The sequence below is a fragment of the Molossus molossus genome, unplaced genomic scaffold (assembly GCF_014108415.1).
Source record: "Molossus molossus isolate mMolMol1 unplaced genomic scaffold, mMolMol1.p scaffold_m16_p_15, whole genome shotgun sequence".
In the NCBI taxonomy this organism is placed as follows: domain Eukaryota; kingdom Metazoa; phylum Chordata; class Mammalia; order Chiroptera; family Molossidae; genus Molossus; species Molossus molossus.
The window spans coordinates 29,255,918-29,276,497 of NW_023425350.1; the positions used below are offsets into that span (position 1 = coordinate 29,255,918).

General features: G+C 37.4%; 1 protein-coding gene across 1 annotated transcript in view; it reads right to left on the reverse strand.

The window, feature by feature from the left end:
- THADA (THADA armadillo repeat containing) overlaps positions 1-20,580 on the reverse strand; it is a 323,998-nt gene that overhangs the window by 211,502 nt on the left and 91,916 nt on the right. Inside the window, exon 26 of the mRNA XM_036262631.1 lies at positions 16,597-16,688. Coding sequence (XP_036118524.1) covers positions 16,597-16,688 — 92 coding nt within the window. The remainder of the gene's footprint in view (positions 1-16,596; positions 16,689-20,580) is intronic.

Sequence of the window (20,580 nt, forward strand, 5' to 3'; positions counted from 1 at the left end):
TCACTTAATCTGCCCCAAAACTCTATGAGGTAAATACTAGTATTTTCCCCATATGATATGAAGCAACTGAGATAGAAAGAATGAATGTTCCATTTTTTTTTCCAATGTGGTTTTATTTTCTTATCTCCAACAGGGTAAGCATAAGTAATGTTGCTCTCTACTTTTTAGGAAAGAGGATGTGACTGAAAATCTATGTGGCAGAATTTGATTACTTTTAGAAATACTGTATGTTAGAGAACAAAAAGCTTTAGTGTAATGGGAAAATTACTGAATTAGGAGTCATATCTGAATCTGAACACCAGTTCTGCTTCACATTAGATATAAGACATGTAGCAAATTAATAATCTAAATTCCAAGTGTGTTATTTAGAATTAGGACAATAATACTTAGCTTATTGAGTATTCCTACCAGGATTACATGAGGTAAGTATATGAAAATCTTTTGCAGCCTTCATGTGATAAAGTTGGGTATACTGATGCTACTACTATCATGAACAATATAATAGAATGATACTTTACTCCCCACATAGCAAATATTTATAACTGATCAATGCATATCTCTAGTTTTATTTCCCTTGTGGATAAACTGGTCCAAATAATTGGAAAACTTTTCAAATATACACAGAGAGTTCTACTGAAAGTTAAAAAACTTTCTACTAAATTGAACCAGTTAAACTCCATCTGTTTTGAGGCTCACAGTATAAACCAGGAAATAGGAAAAATCACTGAGTATTAATAAAAAAGCTTGACAAAAGTCTTAAAAATTTCAACAAAACCATGACCAGCACAAGTGACTAAACCATCTACATTGTAGAGACTGTGTGCACTCTCCTGTCACTAGTGGAATCTTATATAATACAGCCAGTGCTCTCAGCCCTACAAACTATGAACAGCTCAGTAGATAAATCTCAGTAAGCCTCCACATCAAACAGACTGGAAGAAATCAAAAGACCGCTGAGCTAAGCCAGACCAGGCTGATATTTTGGTTTATTGGTTAACTGTTATGCTTGGAAAGGCATAAAGCTTAATTGCGAGGCTTGAGGTGTACGTCAAAAATGCCTGACTTAAGTAGAAATTCTGATCATAGCATCTGTCACTAGTTAAAATACATGAAGATCTTTATCCAGGATATTTTTTGTTGTTTATATTTTCAATAAATGAAAATAACGCAGTCACATGGTGACTAAATATGAATCATTGTTTCAGCTTTTTGAGACAGTTTGGAAATCCCAGGTGTAAATTAGGGAGTAACACTGTTGTTAATCCAAATCATATGAACGTTAAAAAGGGGGAAATCTGGTTTAGTTTATGACTTCTTGTGGTATTAACCAAAGGTTTCTCACAAATACTAATGAATACAACACTTTGAAACACTATATGGAAAAGTGAAATCCGGTGGCGTTATTTGGATATTTTTACCAGTTTCTCCTGAATAACGAACTCCATTTGGTTCAACAAGCAACAAAACTAAACATTTCATAAAGGCCCTAGGATAAAGCAATTTCTCCAAGTAAAATCCAGTAAAGACTAGTAAAAAATGAAAATTGAGGTCCTCATCACTGTTTTGCCCTCATTTTCACTGCTACCAAAGTTACTCAATCATCCAATCAGTATTTACCAGTGCTTTCTTTAGGACATGAAACAAACTTAAACACAATCCTTCCCCTTAAGAACTTGGAATTCATTTCAGATTACTAACTAATTCACAAGAAGCAGTATCAACACAAGAAAGAGACAATCCAGCCTTCAGCTTGGCTCAGCGGTTAGAGCATCAGCCTACGGTCCTGAGAGACCCGGGTTCCCGCTAAGGGCATGTACCTCAGTTGCAGTTTGCCCCCGGCCCTGATTGGGTCATGCGGGTGGCAGCCACTCAATGTGTCCCTTTCACGTAGATGTTTCTCTCTTTCTCCCTCTCCCTCCCACTCTATCTGAACAAAAAAATGGAAAAAGGTCCTCGGGTGAGGATAAAAAAAAAAAAGAGACAGTCCATATGATCTGGGAAGAGTCCGTATCAGCAGGGAGGGTCCTAAGGAAGAGGAGAATAATGAGTGCCAGAGGGCCATTTATCTGTTCAATTAATTTAAAAACAATTCTCACTAAATGAGAGCTTCCTATATATACCAAGTTTCACTGTACCATTATCACATGTACTCCTCACAACTCTGGAGACAGATTCTATTGCCAATTTATGATGTTGCTGGGATAAAGAAGTTGAGGCTCAAGGGACTAAATTACTAGCCCCAAGTCAGAGCCAAAAGTAAAATCTAGATCTGTTTAACAGAACATACATTTTCTTAGCAACATCAACATATCGCTTGTTTGCCTCCTATGTAAAAAAGACTATTTACAAGGCAGTAGAGTAAAAAGGGGGCTTCGGACATAGGCCCTGCTCTCAAGGAAGGCACAGACAGGTTGGGGAACTTTCTAGACAAGAAGAAATTCAGGCTGGACCTCAAAGGATGGAGAAAATCAGTATACTGTAAGAAGAGAAGGGACAAGCGTTTCAGGAGGAGAAAAAGTATGAACAAAAGCAACAAAAAGGATATAATATATTCAAAAGAACAGTAGGGAGATTAACTTGATTAGAGTATATGCATTTGGTAGTTGGTAGGAGTTTTAATAAATATTTGTGGGTTTGAATAATAGGAGATAAGGTTGAAAGGGTGGGTCCAAATTATATATGGCCTTGAAAGCTAATCTGAAGAAAATACAATTAACCAACAAATAATGTGGGCAAATGTTCAACCTCACTAGTAATAACAGCAATATAAATTGAAACAATATGGCAATGTTCCCCCTCACAGTTGCTTAAACTTACATTAAAAAATAATAATACTCATTATGAGGAAGATTATACATGCTGGCAAATTTGTAAATTGATATCTTCTTATTTAAAAGGTGTATGGCAAGGCTATCAGTTTCATGGACTGTTTACATTCTTTCACCTAGTATTTCCATTTCTGATCATTTATCCCAAAGAAATAATCCAATAAACATGGGCAAAGTTGAAATGCATGAGGACATTCTCTGTGCCCCTTTTTATAATGTGAAAAAATTTAGATGGAATGTAAATTCTCAATGTTAGGCAGTTGGTTAAAACAAAAACAAAAAAGGAAAAGGGCAATTAACAGGGTGTGGACTTTAGACTACAGGCAACAGAGAGCTCATGAAAATTCCTGAGCAGGACAGTGATATGCGAAGATGTTTTATAAGATGATCAATTTATCAAGAAATCTGACAATAGATAAACAGAATCTGAAGACTGGTTGTATACTGTTACCAAGAAATGACAAGTAGGAAAACCTATCTGCACACAATAACCCTACAAATTAAAATACTTTGTAAATAAAATTACTCATTACATCATTATTGATAATTTAAGAAAATCTTGGAGGAAAATTAAATATTTAATAGTAAGAGAATTACTAAGGAATGTTATTTTAAAATGCTAGAGTGATATTACATACAAAATGTTGAAGAATCATTAAATTTCAAATTAATGGGGGGGGGGGGGGACACGGGCAGAAAGAAATTTATAAAAAAAGAAACCTCCACAGAAAATGCCATGAATCCCATGGAATTCAATTTTCATGGGTGAGCCAACCAGTTTGGCAGTGCAGGGCAGCACAATTTTGAAGCAGTCAGAACTGAAAACAGGAAGGATAAACAAAAGCAAGTATTTAAAAATGCTGTGTCCTCCTGTGGAAGGGGCACAACTTATTCATGATCATACAGCAACTAAAATATATTGTTCCAAAAACATAAATATTATAAATGGTGGGAGTGCAAGTAGCCCACAGAAATCTACTTCCCCACTGAAACATACATTTACAATGATAAAAAACCAAAACCTATGTTAGTGCAATATTAGTAACTAATCAAAATAAGAGAACACCATCGAAAGAGAAATTCTCTTTTATTTTCCTAAAATGTTGAGGCTTCAGGAAAAGTTGGCTTACTACAAGCATAAAGGAGACAGAGATAATGGCTTGTGGTGTGTTTTTGAGGGAAACTAGGCATTCGCCACTTTCAGAGACCAGTGATACTTTTTAGTGCATGGGATTTTACTTCCAAATACAGGTAGCAGAGAGGACGTACTACTCTAAAACTCATCCATTCACTGCTGTACAGATAGAACCAAAGAGGGCAGCAAGGTAAAGGAACAGTCAGGTGAGATTTCCTGCCTAAATGGCAGAACCACTGGGAGAGGAGGAGGAAGGGGTTGAAAGAGGATGTGTGCTTGCAGAATGGGACCAAGAGCGCTGCGAGAGGTGCGACCACAGTGGCATGGTGTGTAGGGATGGCAGCAGCGGCATGCAGGCTTTCCCCAAGGGAGAGGAAAGGAGGAAGCAGAGTACTTGCTGCATTCCACCTTGCATTATACATAGTTGAGTTCAAGTCTTAACTCTCCTCCTTGACTGTTTTTCAGATATTTAGACCATATTTTATAAATGTCTGTACTCCCCTCAGTGCTCAGAACCTGAAATTGAGTAAGTGTATTTGTTGAATGAATGATAAAGGGAAAAAATGCTGGATCACCTAAACAAAGCCACCAATTATTGAAAATGTAACCAGTGGCCCATGAGGGTATTGATTGCAGGGGATCAAGTGAATTAAGGGGAGGAAGTGTGTAATTGACCATTTATACGTATCTAAATTAGTTGTTCATAAATTGAGTGATCACAGATAAATAAATGCAAGAAAAATAAAGATGTACTAAAAGCAATAGATGGTTGTAGAATTGTGCTTATAGAGTAGAAAATTCTAGACTTCAAAGATTTTAGCAGCTGGATCAGACTTTCTGAGCCTTGTCATACATAGCTAGTCTGATCCCATCTTCTGGTTTTTTTTTTGTTTTTTTTTATCCTCACCCGAGGACATTTTTCCAATTTTTGTACAGATAGAGTGGGAGGGAGAGAGAGGTGGGGAGAGAGGGAGAGAGAGAGAGAAACATCGACGTGAAAGGGACACATCGAGTGGCTGCCACCCGCACGACCAACCAGGGCCGGGGACAAACTGCAACCGAGGTACGTGCCCTTAGCGGGAACCGAACCCGGGTCTCTCCGGACCGCAGGCCAACGCTCTAACCGCTGAGCCAAACCGGCCAGGGCTGATCCCATCTTCTGTCCAGACCACTGGTTTGCCCTGACCCAGACAACCCCAGGTTCCACTATTACAGAGTCAGTTTGTACAGAAGAGAATGGTAACAGTTTGGAAGAGAGAAAAGGATAGAAACTTGGCAGATAAAGAAAGAAATTAATTTGAGTTCAGAGGCCAAAAGTCATATCAAATTACTATGCTCAATTTTAACAGAATAGAGATTTTTTTGTTCATAAATCAAAATAATTAAGTACCAATTCCAATAAATTTAGAAAGGTCACTTGACTTCAAACCATTTGGTCTTACAATAACAAAAATCAACATTATAATGTGTGCATGAATCAGAGTTTATAATAAAAAACAATGTGAACATTTTGTTAACTTGTCAGAGATTAACTATGAACCAGGGAGACATTTCATATTGCATAGTAGCAGCTTCTGACTTAGAAATTGATTATATTTTATTCACAATCCCTATTTTAATACTTTACAAACATTTTTTCACATTTGAAGACATATATTTTGTTAATAAATGAAATTTTTACAATGCAAAACTTACTTACAGGAATGAATTATATGTACAAACCAAATATCCAGACACTTGTATGTCTTCATATCTTTTTAAACTTACACGAAGAAATCGCATAAAAAAGGGAAAAAAAATTCCCATTAGGTTAAAATACTAGATAAATTATTTATCTTCCTTTTAAGCCATTGTTCTTAGTGAAGACATTTTCTTTTTTTTTATCCTCACCCGAGGACATTTTTGCATTTATCAGCAGATAGAACAGGACAGAGAGAGAGGAGGTAAGGCAGAGAGAGAAACATCGAAAGTGAGAGGGACACATCAACTAGTTGCCATCCACACAACCCCAACCGGGGCCAGGGACAAATTGCAACTGAGGTACGTGCCCTTATTGGGAACCAAACCCGGGACTCTCTGGCCCACGGGCCGGCACTCCAACCGCTGAGCCAAACCGGCCAGGGCAATGAAAACATTTTTGAGATAGCCTAGAAAAAAGTAGCAGCAGACATCATTAATTGCCTAATAAAAATTCATTCCCCCATTCCATCCCTCCCTTTTAACAGTATTTGACTTTGATTGGGTATCCACTCTTCTCTGAGTATACTTCAGGGAGGGCTGGCACCAACCCCAGACCCAAATGGGGGTTGATTAGTCTAAGACAGTATTTCTTCTTGGTAGATTCAGAACTTGGTAGACCCATTTCCATCTCATCAGGGATAAGTTGGGGCATGCTAAGTTGTTTACTCTGGCCAAAAAGCTGTGAAGGAAAATCTGTAGGGTGTAGGGTGAGAGCATGAGAACATATACAGGAGGTGCTGTTGTAACTCTTAAAAAAGAAGTAGAGCCCTGGCCAGTTTGGCTCAGCGGTTAGAGCGTCGGCCTGCGGTCCGGAGAGACCCGGGTTCGGTTCCCGCTAAGGGCACGTACCTCGGTTGCAGTTTGTCCCCGGCCCTGGTTGGTCGTGCGGGTGGCAGCCACTCGATGTGTCCCTTTCACGTCGATGTTTCTCTCTCTCTCTCTTCCTCTCTCTCTCCCTCCCACTCTATCTGTACAAAAGATGGAAAAATGTCCTCGGGTGAGGATTAAAAAATAAATAAATAAATAAAACTATTAAAAAAAAAAAAAAAAAAGAAGTAGATGCACAAGGCCACTGGAAATTATGCTTAGACTCTACTGCATCTAGATGTGATGGCTGGAACTGCAGCCATTTTATAACCATAAGGGAAGCTTCTTGGGGCTAATGCTACCAAATCAAGAAGGGCACAGTAGAAAAATGAAAAGAACCTGGTCTCTGATGATGTCATCAACTTAAAATGAATCAATCTCCCATAAAACTTCTTGGTTATATGTAAGATAATTACTTTTCCTTATTGTTTAAAATTTGATTTGGGTTTTCTGTTACTTGCAGCCAAAAGCATCCTAACTGCTACAAGTCTGAATTATTTCAAGCTTCTGTTTAAATACTAACAAATGGGGCCCTTATTTGGGAGATGAGGGACAACAACAAAGTATCCTGCTTAATTTAATAACAAGTTTTATATACAGTCCAAAGGTGCAGAACTCAGCCATACTAGTGGATCCTAAAGGCTCACCTATTATTTTTCAAAGCTAGTCACCTATTATATTTCACAAAGCTTGTTATTATTCCATTCTCCTCTTCCTATCTGCCCTCCCAACACACACACACACACACACCCACACACACACACAGTCTAATGTGTTTGGTACTGACCTTACTGATCAGTTCATCAACAATGCTGTAGGCCCTATTCCCCCATATCAATAATGAAGGCTTTGGGGATGTGGACATTATTTTCTACTAACAAAATGATAGGAGATTCAAATGTAGAACATAAAGTTCATTCTCACAAAGAGGCACTTTAAATATCCTAAGATTTTTAAAGGTCTAAAATAAAATTTAGATTGATTTATATTTATTGACTATCTAATATATATATATATATATATATATATATATATATATATATATATGCTAGGATACTACTATAAATTTTTCTCTGACAACTTAGGATAATTTATAGTATATTTAACTGCAAGTAGAACTAAGCCTTTCTGTTGCTGCCAAGATATATATGAAATGAACATTTTCCCTTCTCACAGGTGGTGCTGCTCCTAACCATAGAAACTGGTCTCTAACATGCCTTAATCAGTATCACCCAAGCTACATCTGATGGAACAAAAGATGGTAATAGATGTTCTTTAAAAGAAAGAGTTTTCCATGGTCAAGTAATTTGGGGAAATACTTCATGTTATTAAGCATATGCCACACTCTTGAAATTTCACAAAACACATTATATAGTATATTAAACATTTTCAGAAGTCCTGTCATAAAGAATTTTTTAAACTAGTATTTCTGAAGCTTATTTGACTCTAGAATCTATTTTTCACTAAATATCTTTTACTATTGAGAAAACTAGTAATCCTTATAACATAACTCATATTTCCCTCTAATATATCCACTAGTCAATTCAGAAGTTAACAAAAAAGAATAAATGCTGAAATACTTGCACCAAGCTGGAACCATGCTGTAACAATCTACAGAGTACAAGTTATTCACAAGTAAGTCTCTTCCAGGGTCTTGCATAATATTCTCCAATCTCACCAGCCAGGGACAGAAAATGCAATCACTTCTCAAATGATTCCTAAGACAATGCTTTTGTCATGGAATACTCCAATACAAAAACTTCTAAACCATTCCCAATGCCATATAAAAATCCAAATTGGCCTCATTGGTATGCCTATTTTATCCACTGATATAGCCTCCCTATTTTATCCACTGATATAGCCTCAGAACCTATTTCATTGCTTATACGAAGTAAGTAGGTAGTCAATCCTTGTTCTAAGAAAACATGAATGAACAAATGTTTTCTTAATGTCCTCTCTGTCCTACTCTGGTTCATCTTCTAAGTCTCTCAGACATATACAATGTGTGTTCCAATCTCTGTACCTTTGTTCATGCTATATAACCCCATATACAACACCCTCCTCTCTACCTATCCAAATCCTCCCCATCCTTTCAAGTCTCGACTAAGCCCTGACTCCTGCATGAAATCTGACCTCATCCTCCTCTGACCCTAGTACTAGAGGGTTTGATACTCATGTTTTCTTAAACTAGTTCACATGTTGGTCTTACCTCTCAGTAAGTGATAAACTCCTTCAAATCCAAGACCATATCCTAACTACTTCTGTACATATTAGAGTGCCAAGGTACACAAGTATTCAATGAAAAATCTTATATTTTATAAAAAATGTTTGGCATGTAACAACAATTGGAAATTGCTGTAATTTCTAAACTATACATTAAGAAAATCAATAGTTATAATGACCAAGTTCTGAATAAAGAAGAAATACTATCCATGTTCTAAAGAAACTATTTTATCTGGATATAACCTCTTTGACTCCATTTTCTCATTTGGAAAGTAGCTCTGTGGTATTTCTCTACAGGTAATGAATGAGCAACAAACACTGCTCGTAAACCCCCAGATAAATGAAGACTTTATCTCATAGTCCTGGAAGCAATCCTGACGTCTTAAATTATGTAATCCTGGCATTACATTATATTAGACTGGTTCATATAAAATGTAAGCTACAAAAATACCAAAGCTGAGAAAAAATATTTACTCATGCTTTTACTAAGATGCAGAAAGAGGATACATGCATTGCCAAAATTCCATAGAACATGCTCAAACTAAAGCAACAATGCTTTAGTTATTAAAGGAGGCAATGGCCTGAAGCAGTACTTAGAAACAAAGAATACTTGGTCCATGCAAGAGTCAATATTTAAGGACATAATGACTAATTCCCACTTCAAGTTCATGAACATATTTTTTTAAGAGATTTTTTTGGGTTAAAATTTTTATTTGTGGTTTTCCTACCTGCAATCCATGAAAGTAAGAATGAACAAAAACTTGAAACATGAACCTCTCCAATAGGTCAAAGTGTCAGTAAAGACTTAATTCATATATTGAACTTAACAAGGGTTACACAAGACTTGTATTTTACTTCTTAGTCTCTAAAAATTCTCAATTATCTACTCTGCCTAAAGAATCAGATTACAAAGGCTCTATCAACAACTGTGAAAAATGATTGAATGACACCTCCAGACCATGTCAAAATACTGGGGCTCTTAACTTAATTTCAAATTATTGAATCCTAGCTAGTATTATTGTTGCTAATAGAAACTATATCTATAGCCCTGGCCGGTTTGGCTCAGCGGTTAGAGCGTCGGCCTGCGGTGCGGAGAGACCCGGGTTCGGTTCCCGCTAAGGGCACGTACTTCGGTTGCAGTTTGTCCCCGGCCCTGGTTGGTCGTGCGGGTGGCAGCCACTCGATGTGTCCCTTCACGTCGATGTTTCTCTCTCTCTCTCTCCCTTCCTCTCCCTCCCTCCCACTCTATCTGTACAAAAAATGGAAGGATATCCTCGGGTGAGGATAAAAAAAAAAAGAAACTACATCTATAAATAATCAGCTAATTTTTAAAAATATTCTAGTTGAGCTTGCTGCAAACTAAAAGTAACCATTAAATTTATTTCCAGCACTAGCGATGCGACCTTGAACAATCATTCCATTTTTCTGCACCTCAGTTTTCACATCTGCAAAATAAGAATGGGACTAGATGGCTTCTTAGGTCCTCTCAAACATAAAACTGATAATAATCATAGTTCTTATCATCATTTTCATTAAAGAGATGAATGAAAGATATAAGCACAGACTTGAAAAAACATGAGTTTAACCCTAGAAGACAGTATACCAAAGGCAAGGATTATCACAAAACTCTAAAATCCTCTCCCCATCGTACCAAACTATCATCAACTACAAGAATTTTACAGAGGTAAATGTGTAACTGGGCACACTGATATCCCACCCCTAATTCCGATATCCCATTAGAATAATTTAATTCATCCTCTACATGCCAACCAAAAAACTAAGATTTCTACCTTTCTGGCTTTATAACCTGACAGTAGAAACCTGGTGACCTGCTCCTCCCACACCTTTTCTTTGTCTGCATGAAAACAGAGTGTGAAGCTCACGGAGGAAGAGAATATTCTTAGGACAAAAGGCACCATCCACAGAAAGGGTGTTCAAGTCATTTCAAAAAGTCACTTCTCCATTGGCCCCCTTCCATCTTTTCTCCTAAAGTCAACCTGCCACGTGGGAGATGGGAGATTCTTGATCCACAGTGAGACAGACTATGGGTGAAGGCGCTCATTTCTCACAGGGTTTGACAATGTGAAAATCTAAAGCCAGACTAAAAAGGTGACTCACTGCTCATGAGGGGGATGTGAGTGCCGTGTGGAAATCACAGGTGCTCTGCAGATGGAACTGGATTTATGTTCCAGTTCTGCCACTTTCTGGCTGTATGACCTCGGGCAAAAACTGTATCTCACTAACTTTAGTTTACCCCTCCGTAAAATTAGGAGGATGATCCACCTCACAGGGCTGTGATGAAGGCTAAATTAGACACCTATAACGGGTCTGGCATGTGCCAACCACACAACTCGGCACTAAGGATATGCTACCCCCCCCTTCATTATTCCTCCCTTTCTCTGTGCAAGGGGAACAGAGCCTCCAGCACAGCAGAGAGCTGCCACATTCTGCATTAGACTATCAGTTTCCCAAGGGCTGAGAGCATGTCTGGTTCATCTCTGGATCCCAGCAGAGGGCTTGGCCCAGAGTAAAAACTTAATAAATGCTTGTTAAATGGAGAAAACAAGAATCCTTTAGGTCTGAAGATGTTAAGATTATCCTGGCCACAAAGAAAATTCTGATTTTCAGCTTGGCCAAACAGGCGCTTGCTACAAACTGCTATGTAGTTCAAAGCGAAAAAAGCTACTCTGAACTCTAATAATTACATTCTCTAAAATATAAAAACCCAAATGCCCTATAGCTCTCAACTTTAGTTTTGAGAAACCAATTTTTTCCTAAACAATGGAGTGGGCAACCACAGAAACTTGTGGAATCTCTCTCTTCCTAGAAAACATTAAGAACAGGAGAGAAGCCAGTCTGTCTGGAAATTGCTTCAAAATCTGTCTATAAATAGGGGTTGAACTAGCTAGCCCTAGCTGGAACATCATCCCATGCACCAAAAGGTTGCGGGTTTGATTCCCAAGCAGGGCACATATCTAGGTTTTGGGTTCGATCCCTGGTCAGGGCACGTACAGGAGGCAACCAATCGATGTTTCTCTCTCACATTAATGTTTATCTCCCTAAAAATCAATAAACATACCCTTGGGTGAGGATTAAAAAACACACACACAAATAAACAAACGAGGTTGAACTAGATTAGATGTCCCTCAGAGGATCCTTCCGGACCTGTATCACTAAGTTAATAAGAAAAATAGCCCTCTGTCATTTATATCGAGGGAAATAAAATAAATAAAAATTTTCTCCTAAAATAGTCATCAGAAATAATTTACTTGTATCCAGTGATGCTTTTATAAACATCCTAAGCTATTAATTTGAATATAAGCTCTCTCTAACATGATAGAATAGACATTATACTTAATATAGAAAAGAAAATGATTATTCTTTTGTTCCCCTTTTTTAACCTATGTGTTTCCATGTACCCCCAAATCTCAACTAGTCCACTCAACTCTCCTATTAATGAATTTCTAATACATCCATTACTCAACAGCACACTGTGCAGCTATTATATGTTGTCTTCTATTTGTATCTATTTTACAAATAACACTTTTTGTCTCCCTAGCTGAAATGTAAGCTCCTTGAGCAAGTTCCAAATTTCTCATGTACTCCTTTATCACACCAATACTGAATTCATGACAAATACTTACAAATTCATATAGGCTGATGGATTGATTTAAAATGAAGAGAGAATCCCTGGCTGGTTTGGCTCAGTGGTAGAGCATTGGCCCGCAGACCAATGAGTTGCGGGGTTCAATTCCGGTCAAGGGCATGTACCTCGGTTGAGGTTCGTTCCTGGCCCTGGTCAGGTCGTGTGGGAGGCAACCAGTCAATTTGGCTCTATCACATTGATATTTCTCTCTGTCTCTCTCTCTCTTTCTCTCCCCCTCGCTCCCACTCTATCTGATGATAAACAGAAAAATATCCTCAGGTGAGGAAGAAAAAAAATGAAGAAAGAAGACGAAAACTATAGAACACTCTGCACTGAGCACCTACATGAAGCTTTGGCAAAGTCTAAAATAAAGCTTTCAGGCTGCTATATATTGATATTCGTCATTAACCTAGGACTAGAATAGCTGAAGATTAACATACACAGGGGCCAGAGGGAAGACGCAGAGTTAAAGATCACATGGGTTTAGCTCCTGCCCTGTAAGGAATGAGGAACTATCATGGTGAACCCACTCCCACTGCAGATGGAGGCTACTGTGGAAAGCCCAGCATACGCCCCAGATCACAGAGCTGTGCGAGTCCTGATTCTACACAGGCTCAATGATTCATTGTTCAGGCCAAGTCAGTCAGATGGTGATAAAGAGAAAGGAATGAAGCTTTAGAAAATTAAAATGTAAAAACATGATTTAAAACAAACTTGTAAAACTTAGGTGTTCTCATTCTTCATAATCCAAAGAACACATCTACAATAAGACCAATGTACTCTCGAGTGCAGTCATTATGGTGTATTCTACATACTTAACGATGGGGATGCAGAAGCCTTGCTCCTTTCTTTATATACAAAAAGGAAACTTCTTGTCCCTACTATGAGGCAGCTACTGTTCTAGGCACTGGGAATACAGCAGTTGACCAAACTAGCAAGTCTAGTAACAATTCCATAAAGCCTTAGCTGAGTATTTTACAGATATTAGAGACATCAAGGATAATACAAATCTCTTGGAGGAAAAAAACACAAGGCCCGAAGAAGTTAACTAACTTGTCTTGGTTGATTATCATGGATATAAGGCAACAAAGGCAGGAGTAAAAACAAGAACTCTTATCTCTTCTCTAGCAACAAAATTTACTTATTCATTAAACAAGTATTTCTGTATGCCTATTATATGCCAAACAATACGCTGGGCAACAGGTATACAGAAATGGATAAGACACTGACCTTGTCCTCAAAAAAGCAGTGCAACTGTAAGACAATGAAATGAATGAGCACAATAACAGAAGTGGTAACAGGGAAGAAAAACAAAAACAAATTACATCTCTAATTGCATAGGATTTCCAATATTTTAAAAGAAAATGAACTGTTGATCATTTGTTTTATCCTCACCATAGCCCTACAGAACACAGATCTTATTCCTGTTATACAGATGGAGAAACTGAAGTAGAAAGCGGATAAGGGAGCCCTAGCCAATTTGGCTCAGCGGTTGAGCATCGGCCTGTGGACCACAGAGACCCGGGTTCGGTTCCCTCTAGGGGCACATACCACAAGAAAAAAAAAGGAAAGAAAGTGGATAAGGGAGTCTATTAAGGTCATTTCCAGTGGCAGCAAAATGCCTAGAAACCAAGTCTGTTTACTCCTAGACATCTTTTATTTTCACTAGCTAGGAAAGGCAGATGTTCTTTTTATGTCCAGTCCCCTTCTGACCAAAAGCACACATTTGCAAGACTGTGTGCAGAACAATCTGTGGCTGTGAAGTAGACTTAACTGTCTATGAGGTCTCATCAGCTGAGTTTAGTCATTCAATGGTTGAGTAACCAACCAACAGGACATCATTATTACTAGTATTTTTAAAGTGCCCGTTACATATACACACAAAAGATGGAACAGGTTCTGTCCATCAGGGAGTTAATACTGCAGGGAACAGGCATATAAACATTTCAACAAATAGTGACATAATTAAACAAACTACAACTAAAAGAACCATTACAAATAATAGCAAATGTAAGACACTAAAGATTTTGCACAACAAATCTAGTGGGTGTACCAAGAAATATACTCTTTAAGGGTTAAACAGAGAACAGAAGCCTATATACATAATGATGAATAGCAATCGTTAGATTATTGAACTAAAAGGCTCTCATCAAAAAATGTTCATCACATTAAAAAAAAATAACTTCTTAATTCCATTTCACTTTTGAACTTTACTCAAAACAATTATATGAATATTCAATTTCCCTCTTTCTAGGAAAGTTATCTATTTTGTAACCTTTCTTACTTAAGAGTAATGAATTTGTAATAGAGGTTTCCATCAGCATGCCTTGGGCAAAAATATCAAAACTATGGTTTCACTGCACTATTCTTCCATCCCCCCCCCCTTCAGATATAACCGAAATGAAATGAATCTGATTATTTTCTCTTGTACACAGTCAAATTTATTTACACAACACTCACATCATAAAAGGTAAAAGGGGGAAAAAGCATTTCTTCATTTTCAAGTTCTGTTTTAAACATTAATTTCACTTGTTTGATAACCTCATATTTTATTTATACCACTATTTATCATGGCTTTACAATATGACCAAGTTATTTTAAACTTTTTAGCATTTTGTAGAATTATTAACAAAGTAAACAAAGCTCAAGAGAAACAAGTATTAGTGGTTTCAAACTACTGACAGAAAGAATTTCTTTAGGAACCAGCTAAATAGTAAAAATTATAATCATCCTTTCAAAAGAATAATGTTATCATTATTTAAAAAATACAACTTGGTTAAAAAAATTTCTCTGGTATTTCCTGAATATACCCAGGGGATTCATACTTATAGTCAGTTGCCTTCCTTTTAAATATTTATTGAACCCTGGCCAATTTGGCTCAGCAGTTAGAGTGCTGGCCCATGACCAAAAGGTTGCAGGTTCGATTCTGGTCAAGGGCACGTTCCTGGGTTGTAGGCTCAATCCCTAGCCTCAGTCGGGGTTGTGCAGGAGGTGGCAATTGATGTCTCTCTCTCTCAATGGTTCTCTCTCTCTCTCTCTCCCCCCATCCTTCTACTCTATCTATATTAAAAAAAAAAAAAAAAATCAGTGGAAAAATATCCTTGGGTAAGGATTAAATAAATAAATATTTATTTATTAAATTTTATAGGGTTATAAGGAGTAATTTAAGTGACAATTCAAAACTACCAATAGGTTTCATCAGAATTACCAAAAGAGCATCATAAAATTATTTCATGATATATTCTAATTCCTAAGACTAATTCCATCACAAAAAAATATAGTTTAATAAACAAAAGCTTAAAATCTAAATTAAAAATGTGATAATCAACTTTTTTTTAGGTAGGAGAGGAATTGGACCTGATTTATCTCTAGATCAAGAGAAAGACCATACCAGCACCAAACTGGATCCAGAATGAAGAAAATAATTAAACATGCAGCGACAGTGACATCTAGTGTTAACATCTGCAAGTCACTAGACTACCACTAAATCTTAAGTGCTAAAGAAACAACTATTCAAAGCTGCTTCTCTTTAAAAACCAACAAACAGAACTTGTAGCTAAAAATTACCCATAATCAACGTATTTCAATAGATTTCCTTCAAGACCTTAAAAAAACCTTAAGAGAAAAACACTTTAGAGAGTTAACATAACATGAATAACCTAAAAGTGAAAAGCATTGTTTACTCTGTGTGGCTGACATCTGTAACTGCTCCCTTTGGTTATAGAGTTTAATAAAAAGGTAATCTGAGACATGTTGCTGATGACTGTATTATAAACATTTAAACTTCCAGCTATAAAATCAAGATATTGCACAAGCGAGTACTTGATGACACATCATGAAAAAGCAATTTAGGATATTTCAGGAATATCTGAAGATGTAAAGAAATTTTAAAAAAACTTTAGTTGTTTCACTGAGAAACAAACTACATTTCAGCCCTTGCTATCTTGCTATATTTTCATTGTTTTGAAAGATCTACTTATTAAACAGTAGATATTTTTGCCCAAGGACTTAGAATCGGGCAGCACAGGTTATTTTACTATAGTATTTTCATAGTTTTATGCTCTAGATGTATTTACAAAAGTAAGCAAAATTCCAAAAATTATTTTTGGCTGGGAAATACCTTGTAAAAAGTAAAGTTAGCATTAGATGGAGCTTACGTATTTTTTTTGAAAAGTTCATCCTTTCCCCTTTTAACTCCAAATATTCTTGTGATCAAGGTACTGAAGAGAAGTGTGGATGAATTTCTCACCTAATGTAAAAATAAACACAATAAGGGTTAGGAAATACTCACTGCATGAAACCAACATTTACAATGTTCAAACTAGACATTCAAAATAATTATCCAACTAGCTAGTGTGGGGCTAAAGAAAATATGGTTTGTGTTTATAAAAATAAGACAATTTTCATAAACTTTATAGTAATCAACCCAATGACTTCCTCTTAAACTGAACTCTACAATCCAACCACATGCACACAACATAGTTCTTTCCTGTACTTATAATCTTTTTACCAATTGTTTTCATTATCTCTTCGTACTTGTATCACCAAATAACACTTCTTTAAAGAAACAATTCATTTTCCATGTCCTTTCTGATGATGCATATTCCAGTAAAGAGCTCAGCTCTTCCTATTTATTTTCTGTAATCATTAACCTATGAGAGAATATTTATAAGGCCTAACTATATGAATCCACATTATTTTATTTATTTATTTTTTTATCCTCACCCGAGGATATTTTTCCATTTTTTGTACAGATAGAGTGGGAGGGAGAGAGAGGAAGGGAGAGAGAGAGAGAAACATCGACGTGAAGGGACACATCGAGTGGCTGCCACCTGCACGACCAACCAGGGCCGGGGACAAACTACAACCGAAGGACGTGCCCTTAGCGGGAACCGAACCCGGGTCTCTCCAGACCGCAGGCCGACGCTCTAACCGCTGAGCCAAACTGGCCAGGGCTGAATCCACATTATTAATATGGCCAAAATAATATTTAATATCCAAAATGTTGTCTATTAGTGCCACAACGCCAGTAACCTAATAAAGTAATTTTAACCCTAAACTTATCAGAGACAACTAGTTAATAAAAATAAAAGAACTATCATTAATAAATATGAATTTCTTTAAAATGATAACAATACAGCATATTTATTTCCAAACCAATGTATCAAGATGCTTTGCTATATCATAAAAATATCTTGAATTATTGGGCTTCCTCCATTACCTTGCCATATCAGAGTAGAGATTTACAAATGCGTAGTGGCTTCACTACAGTGTGTGTATACCAGCACCAAGAATATAGAGAAATAGAAGAAACAAACTTACTGCCAACGCAGAGTAAGATAAGTGTCACAATCACATGTATGTTTCAGTAGCAATATAAGAAAGGTAATTAAAAGTAACAATGTAAGATTTAAAAAATAGCTTCTGAAACCCCCACAGTGAGGGTCACAAACTCAAGGGCTCACAAGGAGCAGCAAAGGACAGAGTTTAATGAAGTCACTATTCAGCTTCAGCGGAGTTATTGCCATGAGAGAATTAAGCCCAGTGTTGCCAGATATTCTTCTTTTTCAAGAGAAGCCAGAAACCCCAATTTTTATGTGAAATCTCACTATTTTGAAATGTTGGCAACAAATTAAAGGGGGGGAAAAAAACCCATCGTGGAGGCCAAATAAAACACAGTTGCAGGCTGGATGTGACCAATCAGCAACCAGTTTGCAACCTCTCCTCTAGAAGCCCAAGACTGACTCAATTCATGCCTGGTAACTCTAGAAGTAGACTATGCATACATTGGCACAATTCATACCAAAATTACAATGAAATCATAAAATTGGATGAATTCACTTGTGTCCATTAAACAATCAACAAACATTAATGAAGTCCCTACTATGTGCCCTGCTTAACATCCCCAAACCAAAAATTAACCTGTCCTGTTAACTCTATCAATGTCGCCTCTGTCCTAGCTCCGGTCTTAAATATCTCTTGTCTAGTCTTCTGATTCAGTTCCTGAAGACTCTTAGGTTTAAAATAAATGGGTCATCGCCCTGGCCGGTTTGGCTCAGCGGTTACAGCGTCGGCCTGCGGTCCTGAGAGACTCGGTTCGGTTCCCGCTAAGGGCGCGTACCTCGGTTGCAGTTTGTCCCCGGCCCTGGTCGGTTGTGTGCGTGGCAGCCACTCGATGTGTTCCTTTCACATCGATGTTTCTCTCTCTCTCTGTTCCTCTCTCTCCCTCCCACTCTACCTGAACAAAAAATGGAAAAATGTCCTCGGGTGAGGATAAAAAAATAATAATAATAAAAATAAATAAATTGGTCATCTAGGACTCTGTCTCTTCTGAGGAATCATACAAAAACATTAAAAAAAAAGTAGAAACACAAACTCCATCTTGCCCTAAACCAAACTTTCTGACAAAGGCTGCCAGATGCAGGAATGTTAGAACAGGAGGGCCTAGGGACAGAAGACGATGCCTGCCAAGACATATCTTAATCAAAACTGCAGAGGACTATTTTACAAAGTGAATGGGCAACGCCAAAAAGAAAAACTCTCTCATTGGATTCATTAGACTGGAGGCAGGAGACACATAATGTCATTTAGTCATATTAACAAGGATCAGCGGGTTCCAGTATTATCAGCCTGACCCATTCATTAACAACTTCCCCATTAGCAACCAATAATCATCATTACCTATTCCAGTAGGTGTAGAAAAATTAATTAGTTACAATTTTGAGAAAAAATATTATTTAAAATAAAATAAGCTTTCCATCATCAGCTATTTGGTTACCCTGTTACGCAATACAGAATTATTTCCACAAATTGACCAGCTCGCAGAATGAGTTCATGCCACAGCAACCTCCAAAGGTAGCTGAATGATAAGCTTTTAAGATATATTTTAAGCCCTGGCCGGTTTGGCTCAGCGGTTAGAGCGTCGGCCTGCGGTCCTGAGAGACCCGGGTTCGGTTTCCGCTAAGGGCACGTACCTCGGTTGCAGTTTGTCCCCGGCCCTGGTTGGTTGTGCGGGTGGCAGCCACTCGATGTGTTCCTTTCACATCGATGTTTTTCTCTCTCTCTCTCTCTGTTCCTCTCTCTCCCTCCCACTCTACCTGAACAAAAAAATGGAAAATTGTCCTCAGGTGAGGATAAAAAAATAAAAAATAAAAAGATATATTTTAAAATTAGTTTTCTCTTTATTGAGATAAAACTCAGAGACCATAAAATTCACCACTTTGGAAGGTACTAGTCAGTGGTTTTACTATATTCACAAAGTAGGAAACTATCACCACTACCTAAATTCTAGAATACTTTCATCACTCCCAAATGAAATCCTATACCATTGTCCTTTGGTATCCACGGGGGTAAGTTCCAGGATCCCCAAGGATACCAAAATCTGGGAATGCTCAAGTCCCTTATGTAAATGGCATAGTAGTTGCATATTGGCTACAGTAAGGTAGCCTACACATCACTTCATTCATGTGGATTCAGCAGAGTGCTTGGCACATGGCAAATTCAACTTTTGCTCTTTAAAATTTTATGGGATTCCTCCCACCCCAAATATTTTCTATTGCAGTTGATTGAATCCGTGGATGTGAAACCCACAGATATGAATGGTTGATGATACACATTAGTAGCCATTTTCTATCCTCTTGCACTCGGGCTAGCACTAATCTACTTTCTTTATGGATTTGCCTATTCTGAACAGTTCATATTCATGAGATCAAGCAATATGCAGCTTTTTATGTCTGGCTTCTTTCAAGTAGCTGTTTGCAGCTTTAACCGTGTTGTAGTATGTATCAGTATGTCATTCCCTTTCATGGCTGAATAATATTCCATTGTATGGACACACCTTATTTTAAAAATCTCATCATTTGATGGACATTTGGGGGACTTTCCACTTTTTGGCTAATATGGATAATGATGCTATCAACATTGATGTGAACACGTTTTCATTTCTCTTGGGTATAATACTTTGAAGTGGTACTACTGAGCATATGATAACTCTGTTAACCTTTTGAGGAACTACTAAAGTGGCAGTACCATTTTATATTCTCATCTGCAATGTATGAGGGTTCCAATTTCATGAATTTTCAAAATCTCCCCCAATACCTGTTATTGTCTGTTTTTCTTATTATGGCTATCCTGGTGGGTAT